Below are 12,105 nucleotides of genomic sequence, written 5' to 3' on the forward strand. Positions count from 1 at the left end.
TTTAACAACTTGTTTATGGAGTATTTTATGGTTGTACTTTTAATGGCTTCTGGTAGTTGCTTTTTGGGTACTGTTCTTAAAATTATTCATTTCATTTTGTGTTAACTCTTCACGTAGAAAAAAATAAAAAGTTCTAAGCGTAAGTATAGGTCATGTATTCTGGGAGAGCTGTAACCACTTCAGGCCAGTAGAACGCCTGTTACTTTACTGGATAAGTAATTAATAGATATGGAGCTTCCCTGGTGGCTCAGCAATAAAGAATCCTCCTGCCAATGCAGGAGACACAAGTTCAATCCCTGGGTCAGGAAGAACCGTTTGGAGGAGGAAATGGTAACCCACTCCCATAGTCTTGCCTGGGAAATCTCATGGGACAGAGGAGCCTGGTGGGCCACAGCCCATGAGGTTGTAGAAGAGTTGGACACGACTTAGCTACTAAACAACAGTAACAATTAATAGGTATAACTCTCTATTGACCAGAAATAATTTATCTGGTCAGCTTACTTTTCCTGCAGCATAAATAATTCACCTGGCACCTTTGGATTGGTTGATTGTCATCCCTTGGCAAAAATGTAGTTGCCATTTTCTACAGTTTCTACAGTTCCAAACGCAAATGTGGTAAACATTGAACTCTGCTTCCTGTATGCCTATTACTGTTAATAATAATATGGTGATCTTACAATACAGAATTAATATAGTGAAAACTGCAATGAAGTAAAGGCAGAACACATTGTTCTGATGAAGTTGAGAAGTGGAAGTAGAAGATGGGAAGAATTCACTAATTTTTAAGAATCCTTTCAGCCCTTAAAATTATTTTTATTTTTCAAGAATGGAGATTTAGTATTGATGGTGGGTAAAAGCCTTTTGGGACATTCTTAACTACTTTCTCTTTTATACCTTTTTAATCTCATTGATCTTTTTTAAAAATTTGAGATAGATGGTTTTTACCCCTATTATTTAATAAAACTATTATTTATATTTCCTTAATGTTATAAGTGCATTTATTTTTTAAATGCTGAAGTCAGAAGCAAAACAATTTTTTAATATCTTGCATGACAAGAAATGTTTGTACTTCGGATATGGAGGCTTTGATAATTATGTAAATGCTGAGTGATGCAGAATGTTCTAGGAAGCATATTTTTTAAATTACTTCCAAAAATCATGAGTCAATTGTTGTGTCAATAGGTTACCTGCATTTTTCTTTTCTATGTTCCTAAATTCATAGTAGCAGCTACACTGCAGTAGCCTTTCCCTGTTTTTCATTCGCTGAATCCTGTCCAACTCTGCCACCCCATGGAGTGCAGCATGCCAGGCTTCTCTGTCCTTCACTATCTCCCAGAGTTTGCTTGTCCTAAATAACAGTTATTTTTATGGTATGCTAAATATATACTATGAACAGTATGATATATTTTATATCCTAATGTTACTTGGTAGGTAAAAATTAATGACATAAATTGACATCTACTTCAGAATTAGTTGGCATTTTGTTTTCGTACCCAGTTGGTATGGTGTGTAACCTCAATATTTATATGACTTTCAAGTGGAACACATTTTTGCATAAGTACTTGTGTGAGTCAAAGAGCTAGTTCATTATCTTTAACTATTTCCTGAGTGTATTTTAAAACTCATTTTAAAAACTTCTTTTTCTGTGTGTTTTGGGACCCTGTAAGAAATAGATGCTGTTTGTAAACCAGTGGTATAGGTGAGTATAGATCATGTTGAAAATTTTCTAGCAGATAATAGTTGGAAAAGAACTTTGGGAAGTTTTGGAAAAGAGTTAACAGCATTTTCATGTATTAAAAATTAATTCAGTGACATTTTCATGTAATAAAGACTATAGCACCACACTCAGGTTTTTATGTCCTTCTCTTTATTGACAATTGCAATTGAGCAGGTTTCCAAAATACATGTCTCTTTTCCACTGTTTATGAATTAATATGTTATTTTGTGAATTAATATAAGTTAACTTATGAAGTAATAAGTAAATACATTGCAGTAATCCATAATACCAATTTTAACTTCTTGAACTCCAGAACTTAATTTAATTATGAATTTTATAATTATTATTATTGCAAAGTAGTTTTTGTGACAGTTTGTAAAATGCAAGTGCTAACACACTTTGCCTGTAAGCAAGCAGGACATTATTTTGTTTTATTTGTCATTTCTTGCAGAATTAACAAAACTTGCTATCAGAGATGATTTTTTCAGTGATATGCTGGTAAAAGTTTAACAATAAGCTTTTGTTGGGGGAATTGGTAGAGAGAGGCAGTGGTTTTTAGCTTAACATCAATATGAGATATAATAGAATCAATATAACATCACATCATTGCATATGGCATTGTAAAGAAGTGATTAGTACTATACCAGTGTTTTTTCTTTTATTACCTGTGCTTTTGATGTCATGTCCAAGAAAATGTTGCCAAATCCAATGTCGTGGAGTTTTTGTCCTATGTTTTCTTTTAAGAGTTCTGTTGTTTTAGGTTTTCTTTAGGTCCTTAATCCATTATAAGTTAATTTTTGCATGTGGTATTAGATAAGTATGAAACTCCATTCTTCTGCATGTTAATAGCCAGTTTCCTAGGCCCATTTGTTGAAAAGACTTTTACTTCCTTCCATTGAACAGTCTTGTCACTGTTGTCAGATATTTTGATGTAGTTTCCTTTTTGTTAATTATTTTTGTCTTGAAAAGATGTTCAGTTCAGTTCAGTCACTCAGTTGTGTCCAACTCTTTGTGACCCCATGAACTGCAGCACGCCAGACTTCCCTGCCCATCACCAACTCCCGGAGCTTGCTCAAACTCAGGTCCATCAAGTTGGTGATACCATCCAACCAGCTCATCCTCTGCCATCTCCTTCTCCTCCTGCCTTCAGTATTTCCCAGCATCAAGGTCTTTTCCAATGAGTCAGTTCTTCACATCAGGTGGCCAGAGTATTGGAGTTTCAGCTTCAGCATCAGTCCTTACAGTGAACATTCAGGACTGATTTCCTTTAGGATTGACTGGTTTGATCTCCTTGCAGTCCAAGGGACTCTCAAGAGTCTTCTTCAACACCACAGTTCAAAAGCACCAGTTTTTCGGTGTTCAGCTTTCTTTACAGTCAGGCTCTCACATCCATACTTGACTACTGGAAAAACCATAGCTTTGACTACATGGACCTTTGTTTGCAAAGTAATGTCTCTGCTTTTTAACATGCTGTCTAGGTTGGTCATAGCTTTTCTTCCAAGGAGCAGGCATCTTTTAATTTCATGGCTGCAGTTACCATCTGCAGTGATTTTGGAGCCCCCCCCCCAAAAAAATAAAGTCTGTCACTGTTTCCGTTATTTCCCCATCTATTTGCCATGAAATGATGGGACCGGATGCCATGATCTTAGTTTTTTGAATGTTGCGTTTTAAGCCAACTTTTCACTCTCCCCTTTGACTTTCATGAGGTCCTTTAGTTGTTCTTCGCTTTCTGCCATAAGGGTGGTGTCATCTGTGTATCTGAGGTTATTGATATTTCTTCCAGCACTCTTGATTCCAGCTTGTGCTTCATCCAGCCCAGCATTTCACATTATGTACTTTGCATATAAATTAAATAAGCACGATGACAATATATAGCCTTGACGTACTCATTTCCCAATTTGGAACCAGTCTGTTGTTCCATGTCCATTTCTAACTGTTGCTTCTTGATCTGCCTACAGATTTCTCAGGAGGTCAAGTCAGGTGGTCTGGTATTCCCATCTCTTGAAGAATTTTCCATAGTTTGTTGTGATCTACACAGTCAAAGACTTTGGCGTAATCAATAAAGCAGATGTAGATATTTTTCTGGAATTTTTTTGGTTTTTCTATGATTAAAGGGATGTTGGCAGTTTGCTGTCTTAAATTTTGTTAAATGCTATTTCAGTTGAGAGCATTTGGACTTTTTCCCTTCATTCTGTTCACGTAGGATATTACTTTGATCAATTTTTATGTGTTTAATTGTCCTTGCATTTCAAGAATAAATCCAGTTTGGTCATAGTGTGTATCGTCCTTCTTATATACTGCTGAGTTTGGTTTGCAAATGTTGAGGATTTTTTCATCAAGGATCTTTGCATCAAGGATTTTTGCATCCTTTATATTCATAAAGGATATTGGTACATAGTTGTCTTGTAGTGTCTTTGTTATCAGGGTAATGCTGTCCTCATAGAATGCATTAGGAAGATTTTACTCCAATCTTTTGATAAAGGTTGAGGTGCTGGTATTAGTTCTTTAAATGTTTGATATAATTCACCAGTGACATTAGGCCCAGGGTTTTTCTTTGTCACGAGCTGTTTGATTACTGATTCAGTCTACTTACTGGTTATGTATTTATTAAGATTTTCTTTTTGTTTCTTACTCGATCTGTCTTATTTTTCTAGTAATGTGTCCATTAAATCTAGGTTATCTGACTTGTTGGTGTAAGTTATTTACAGTACTCTCTCATAGTTCTTTTTATTTATGTAGAATTGATGTAATAATGTCTCCATTTTGATTCTGATTTCTCTTTTTCTTCTTAGTCCTTCTAGCTCAAGATTTGTCCATTATTAAAATCATTTTGAAGAGCCAACTTTTGGTTTCATTGATTTTTCTCTATTGTTTTTCTGGTCTCTACTTTGTCTCTCCTCTCATCTTCATTATCTCCTTTATTCTTTTTGCTAGGTTTGGGTTTAGTTTGTTCCTTAAATTTTAAAGTTATACGGTTGATTTAAGATTTTTCATTTTTTTTTAAATGCAATTGTTTACACCTATACATTTTCCCCTTAGTACTGCTTTCTTTGTTTCCTATAAGTTTTGGTATGTTGTAGCATTGTTTTCATCCTCTTTAAGTGTCTTATAACTTCCCTTATAGCTTCTTCTTTGATAAGTTGGTTGTTTAATTCTCAGAATATTTTGAATTTTCCAATTTTCCTTTTGTTATTGGTTTTTAACTGTATCTTAATTTGGTCAGAAGTACTTTGTATGATATCCATATTCTTTAATACAGTGAAATTAATTTGTGGCCTAACATATGGTGCATCCTGAAAAATGTCGCATGTGCATTTCAGAAAAACATGTGTTCTGTTACTGAATAGAGTGTTTCGTGTGTCTGTGTTTCGTATGTGTCTGGTCTAGTTGATGACGGTGTTAAATTCTCTATTTCTTGAAGGATAAGGTTCTTTCTACTCACCTTGGCTTTTGTAATTTGTATGCAAGCTGTGCCAGGAACATGTGCACAGCTGTCTGCCCTGTGGCTGGGAGTGGGTGTGAGGGTTGGTGCTGCTACTGTGCTAGTAGCTGAAATTGACCAAAATGAACTGCGGTTTACTGTCCATGTCTTTTCCTGAAAATTAAAAGCTTTCAACAGACTCTAAAGTTCCAACATAGTTACATCCGATAGATATTGCCAGGTGGTTTTGTCTAGGTAGGGAGACAGATACCTGGGGCTTCTTAAGAATTCTGCCATCTTTCCACAATCTTCTTTAATCCCATATTAATTTCTGTATCAAGTGACTTTGTGAGTAGATTAAGTAACAAGACCTCACATTAATGGAGGGATGCTTTTATTAAAATATAACAGCCCTTTTCTCAGCTAACTTTGTATTTAAGAGCTATGTTAGATTCATTTGATATATGTATAGTAATTTTTGGCATTTAACTTTTGGCAGGTGGTTTTGGAATGTATGCTTAAAAAAGACCTTATTTACAATAAGGTCACTCCAACATTTCACCACTGGAAGATTGATGACAAGAAATTTGGCCTTACCTTTCAAAGTCCTGCTGATGCTAGGGCTTTTGATAGAGGCATTCGGAGAGCTATAGAGGATATTTCTCAAGGTAGGTTGTTTTGACTGTTTCCTTAATTTATTAGTTACTTATAGTAGAAGTGACTTCAAGCAAGTCAGCTTTTATGATATGAGATCAGGTTTTAAAAGCTGATTGTAGGTGAAGATAAAATAATGGGCTCCTTAATCTGTTTTATATTTGTCATATCACAGTATATACATCAACGGCACACATCAGATAATTCTAAAGTTTTAAAATAAGGGCTCAAAAAGAGAGGAGCAGTCAAAACTTTCAAAATCCCGCATGTGTGTGTTACTCATATCCTTGTTTTGGTAATTATAAGCAGAAAATATATAATAATTAAATACATGTTGATTCTAGTTACTCTATGACAAAACCTTTCTTAAGTCTTCACCTGATTTCATTAATAAGGATTGGAGGAGACAGCAATGTATCCCTTTGTGTATCTTATGAGTCTGTTAGATTATAAACTAAAGCTTGCAAGTTTAAAAGGGAGGAAGAATATTTACATGTAAGACTGGCTTTTGCTTAATTAAACAAAGGAAATCACGTTAAAAATCATTTCTTTCCCCCAAAGAAGTCATAACTAAGATTTAATTTGTTTTTTTAATTAAGAAAGAAAATACCTCTGTTAGTAGAAACAACCTTCTTATACAAAGCAACTGAATGAAAATGTGTTGACAGCATTGTGACTTGTATATTTTGAAGATGGGACTTTAGTAAAAAAATTAGAAAACATGAACTAATTATGAGACAAGCCAGAAGCAAGAACATCAAAAAACTTAGCACAAATATGTGTTGTTAGTGAGTGAAACTGTAGTTAAATGATATTTTAGCTACTTTAAAAGACTAGAATTTGGTAAACAATTCTTGATTTCTGATTCAGAAAAAAATTCCATGAAACGATGGCAGTCATCTTATCCTTAGTACCAAAACCCATAAATTCTCCCTATATCAGTGTTCTTATTGTTGACTGAACATGTGAATCAACCTGGAAGGCTTTTGAAAAATAGAATAACTGGTCCTCACTCAAGACCACTTGAATCAAACTACTTGGGGAATAGAGCTGAGGCATTCTTTTTTTCTTTAAAGTTTCTGTGCATTTCAAATGTTATGAGGAATTATCAAATTATATATCATGAATTTAGGCAGGAGGTGGGGGAGGTGAATATGAATCTTTAGATTCTCCTGTAGTGGTTATGGTTCTTAAACTATTGCAAGAAACTTAAAAAAATATATGATGCCAAATGCCTCATCCAGCAGAGATTCTGATATCATTCGTTTGAGATTGTACCCTGGCATCAGTTTTTTTTTTTTTTTTTAAGTTTCCCAGTTCTGATATTTACCTAGTGTGGAAGAAGCAGTACTTTAAAAAGAAAATTGTTATCCATGACTGCTGGAATTCTGTGTTTTGAATTAATTTTATCCCCACACTCATACTCCCATAAGAGCATACTTCTTTCCCTAGGGTCGGATAGAATGGTCTATCTTTTTAAAAAAGTAATTAATAAGGAGACGCTCATAAACACCTTGCCAAATAGAGTAGATTACTCTATGAGTAGATTACAGCACTCAGCCTGTCTCATTGTTTTTGAACTTTTTAAAAAAATATACTTGGTAGCATTATTACCAGCCACTATTACAGATTTTAAAAATCACACTAAATATTGCTTACTTAGCCTTTTATGATAGTAAGAATAAACTATGCAGCCCTTTCCATAGGTCAACTTTCTCTTCAAGGGTAGCATATAAACTCAGGATACTTCGCTAAAATAAATTCTTCTTATTAATTTGTTGAAACTAAAGTCACTCTTGAATGCCATGAAAAGTTTTATAGCGTCATTGGTGCTCAAAAGTCAGTAACAACAAATGGCTGTTGATTATCAATAGCAGATTCAGGCTCATTTGTTTTCGTTCTTACTAAAGCAGCTAAAATCCTAGTTTGAGGTACTGAATACTGTTTCGTAGGTCAGGGTATTTAGAAAAATTGAGTAAATCATGTGGGTATCTCCTAAATAGCAGAGGAATGTGATGCATGTACTCTTCCTAGCAGTTTGATATTTCAGAGAAATCAAGGGGGGAGGGCTTAGTAGAGACAGTGCACTTTCACAGAACGCACCTCCTTAATAAGGAACTGGAGATTTACCTGTAGCTGAGGAAATCAGTCGCTTTATTCTCTGTTCTTCTAACAGAGGGGCAAGTATGAGTGGCCACCATCTGACTAGTTGCCGGGCAGTCCGTCCAGAATGATCTCTGATCAATCTTCTATAGTCTCTTAATGATATTATCAATTAGTCAGCAACTCGAAAATCTAAGACAAAAATTCTATGCTTAATCAACTTTTACTTGTTTTCTTAGGATGCCCATCATTTAAAAATGAAGCTGAAGGTACAGAAGACAATTTACAAGTAAGTAGTTTGACTTAAAAGGAATTTCAAAACCTGAAGGATGTGGTGGAAATCACTAGCCTTAATAAATAAACAATTCATATAAATTCTTAAGAAATTTTTAGATGCCATATTTGTCAGGAAATTTGTGTGTGTGTGTGTATGTATATATATACATTTTATATTTAGAGAGAGAGGTTGATTTTGTTCAGTTTTTTTATAATAGCATCAAAAAGTATAAAGATCCTAGCAATAAATCTAATAAAAGACGTGAAAGAGAAAACTTGTTAGGAAAGCCTAATTATAAAGACTGAAATTTTCACAATTAGAAGATTCAATTTTGTTTAAATTTCAATTTCCCCCAAAATTGATTTGTATGCAAACCCATTCAAAATCACAAAAATTTTTGTATAGAAATTTATGATGTGATTCTAAAATTTTTCTTTTCTTTTTGTAAATTAATTTATTGATTTTAATTGGAGGCCAATTACTTTACAGTATTGTAGTGGTTGCCATACATTCACATGAATCAGCAATGGGTGTACATGTGTCCCCCATCCTGAACCCCGCTCCCACCTCCCTCCTCATCCCATCCCTCAGGGTTGTCCCAGTGCACTGGCCCTGAGCGCCCTGTCTTGTGCATCGAACCTGGACTGGCGATCTGTTTCACATATGGTAATATACGTGTTTCAATGCTATTCTTTCAAATCATCCCACCCTCACTTTCTCCCACAGAGTCCAAAAGTCTGTTCTTTACATCTGTGTCTCTTGCTGTGATTTTGTTCAGTTTTATAAGGAATTGGCTCATTGGGTTGTGGGAGCTGGCAAGTCCAAAATCTACAGGGTAGGCAGATACGCAGGCATCTTGGAAATTCTGGCAAGAGTTGATGTTTTGATCTTGAGTCTGAAGACAGTCTCAAGGCAGATTTCCTTCCTCTTTGTGGAACCTCAGTCTACAAGTCTTTTCATAATAGGTCCCACCCACTTTTTGGAGTATAATCTCCTTTACTGAGTCTACTAGATTTAGATATTTGTCACATATGAAAATTACCTTCACAATATTTAGGCTGATGTTTGCCCAAATCACTTGACACCATGGCTTAGTCAAGCTTACAAATAACATTAGCCATCACAGATATCCCGTTCCATACGTAAGGTACTTGTATTAAAAATTCATAGAAAAATAAGTGTGAAATGTTGATAAACTTGGACACCCTTTATCTCAGTAGGCAGTATAAATTAACATTCTTTAGTTACCAAATTATCAAAGATTTTAAAAGTTAATTTTACCCTTGACTGTGTCTTTCCATGAGGTTGACAGACTGACCCTCTGCTAGAGAAAATGTAGATTGGTAGATTGTTTTTAGAAAGCAGTTTGGTAATACATATTTAAAAGCCATAAAAATAGAAACATTCATGCCTATTGATCAAGTGAATGAATTTAAAGGGATAGAGATACACAGAAAAATTATATAAACAGATTTTTGAGCGTGTGTGAAATATTGATAATAAAAAATAATCTATCTAAATAGAATGGAAATAGTTGAATTAATTAAGGTATCTGTCATAAAACCTGTAAAAAATTTTATTATTTGTAATTTACTTGCAATGTATTGAGTAGTAAAAAACATAATTATATGGTGTTGTGATCCATCGTTACTCAACTAAAATGATAAATAATTTTGTTGGTTGCTTTTGGGATTCTGAGCTGTATGGTTTTCTTTTTAGTACTTTTAATATCCTAAAGTACTAGTACTTTTAGAATAATAGAGAAAAAAATTTATATGTATACCTTATATAAATAATTTTTCATATAATTATAAAAGTAGAAATCACCTAAAGATGTGACAGACTGTTTTATGTACATTTACTATCAGAAAATAAGAATGGTTTTCATTTTGAAAATGGGAGAAGTGTAGCAAAGTTCAAAAAATAAAACATAAGTATGCTGCCATTCATGATAACCATCATACATATTTTTAAATATAGCCTTTGAGTGTTTTTCCATACAAGTCAATGGGTACACATGTGTTACTATATCATTGTACTATAGATTTTTTCCATAACTTCACTTAAATAGAGAATATTTTTATATACCCTTAGTGTTTCAAGTTTACGATTTTCAATCTTTTTGTGTCTGTAGTTTGCTTTCAGTGGATGTATCCTAACACATTATATTTATTATACATTTAAGAGTTCTTATTTGTGTTTTAATATATGAATCTACACTTGATCTTAGCCAAAAGGCCGAGAAGCGATAATATATGAATCTATTTATTTTATTGATAGCTAGTTATTTTTATAAATAGTGAATTTTAGTTAATTAGGTGTAAGTAAGTAATAAAATACAAAATAAATATATTTTTTAGTTAATTGTTTTCCAAAGTTCTGTTTTGTTCCGGTATCAACAAAAATAATGCTGGACTGGATGAAAGTTAGAACCAGACATGAAACAACAGACTGGTTCAAAATGGGGAAAGGAGTACATCATGCCGAATGCCAGGCTGGATGAATCACAACCTGGAATCTCAATTGCCAGTAGAAATATCTGCAGCCTCAGATATGCAGATGATACCAATTAATGGCAGAAAGTGAAAGGAACTTAAAGAGCCTCTTGATGGAGGTGAAAGAGGAGAATGTAAAAGCTGGCTTAAAACTCAACATTCAAAAAACTAAGATCATGGCATCCAGTCCTGTCACTTCTTGGCAAATAGATGGGGAAAACGTGAAAAACAGTGTCGGATTTCATTTGCTTATGATCCAAAATCAATGTGGACAGTGACTGAAGCCATGAAATTTTTTAAAAGACAGTTGCTCCTTGGAAGAAAAGCTATGACCAACTTAGCATATTAAAAAGCAGAGACATTGCTTTGCTGACAAAGGTCTGTATAGTCAAAGCTGTGGTTTTTCCAGTAGTCATGTATGGATGTTGAACCATAAAGAAGGCTGAGTGCTGAAGAATTGATGCTTTCGAACTGTGGTGCTAGAGAAGATTCTTGAGAGTCCCTTGGACTGCATGGAGATCGATCAGTCAGTCTTGAAGGAAATCAGTCTGAATATTCATTGGAAGGACTGAAGCTGAAGCTCCAATACTTTGGCCACCTGCTGTGAAGAACTGACTCATTGAGAAGATCCTGATGCTGGGAAAAATTGAGGGCAAGAGGAGAAGGGGATGACAGAAGATGATGTGGTTGGATGGCATCACTGACTCAATGGACATGAGTTTACACAGACTTGGAGACAGTGATGGGTAGAGAAGCCTGGTGTGCTGCAGTTCATGGGGTCACAAAGAATCGGACACGACTTAGCAACTGAACAACAGCCACAGCAATCAAAGAAAATATTGGGCTGGAAATGGGGAAGCATTTTCTGAATTGCTCCCTATGAAGAGAGTGAATTTAATTAAAATTCATCTATTAAAGGATTTTTTTTTTTAACATTCTGCTTTGGTTTTGCTTCGTTTCTACATATGACATTGTGTAGAGGAATAACTTCTGCAGGATTTGTTGGCAGACTTTGTACATATCACAGTCAATGGTTTTGTAAAAACCATTGTCTTATTTTCATAATCTTATTTCCTTCTAGTGCCACATATGTCAAGTCTTTGAATGGAGTAGTAAAATGGGCAAGATATGAATGAGGAATAATAAATTTATCACAGAGGCAAAAAAAAAAATAGTGAAAATTTAGAAATAGAAAGGGATCCAGGGGATCTTCTCAACCCAGGGATGGAACTCAGGTCTCCTACATTGTAGACAGACACTTTACCCTCTGAGCCACCAGGGAAGCCTAGAAATAGAAAGGAGGAGCCTAGTGAAGAGAATTATGTATAACCAAAGCAAGAAGAGTAGTTATTCTGTTGCTGGCTTCTTGGAATCTCTGCTTCATAATAAAGTCTCTCGATTGCCCCCAGTGCAGCAGGTTACACAGGCACCCCTGAAA

General features: G+C 34.7%; 1 protein-coding gene across 1 annotated transcript in view; it reads left to right on the forward strand.

Annotated features, from left to right (window-relative positions):
• SPRED1 (sprouty related EVH1 domain containing 1) overlaps positions 1–12,105 on the forward strand; it is a 111,264-nt gene that overhangs the window by 72,171 nt on the left and 26,988 nt on the right. Inside the window, exons 3-4 of the mRNA XM_043471423.1 lie at positions 5,638–5,806; positions 8,135–8,184. Coding sequence (XP_043327358.1) covers positions 5,638–5,806; positions 8,135–8,184 — 219 coding nt within the window. The remainder of the gene's footprint in view (positions 1–5,637; positions 5,807–8,134; positions 8,185–12,105) is intronic.

Source organism: Cervus canadensis, chromosome 6 (genome assembly GCF_019320065.1).
Source record: "Cervus canadensis isolate Bull #8, Minnesota chromosome 6, ASM1932006v1, whole genome shotgun sequence".
NCBI lineage: Eukaryota > Metazoa > Chordata > Mammalia > Artiodactyla > Cervidae > Cervus > Cervus canadensis.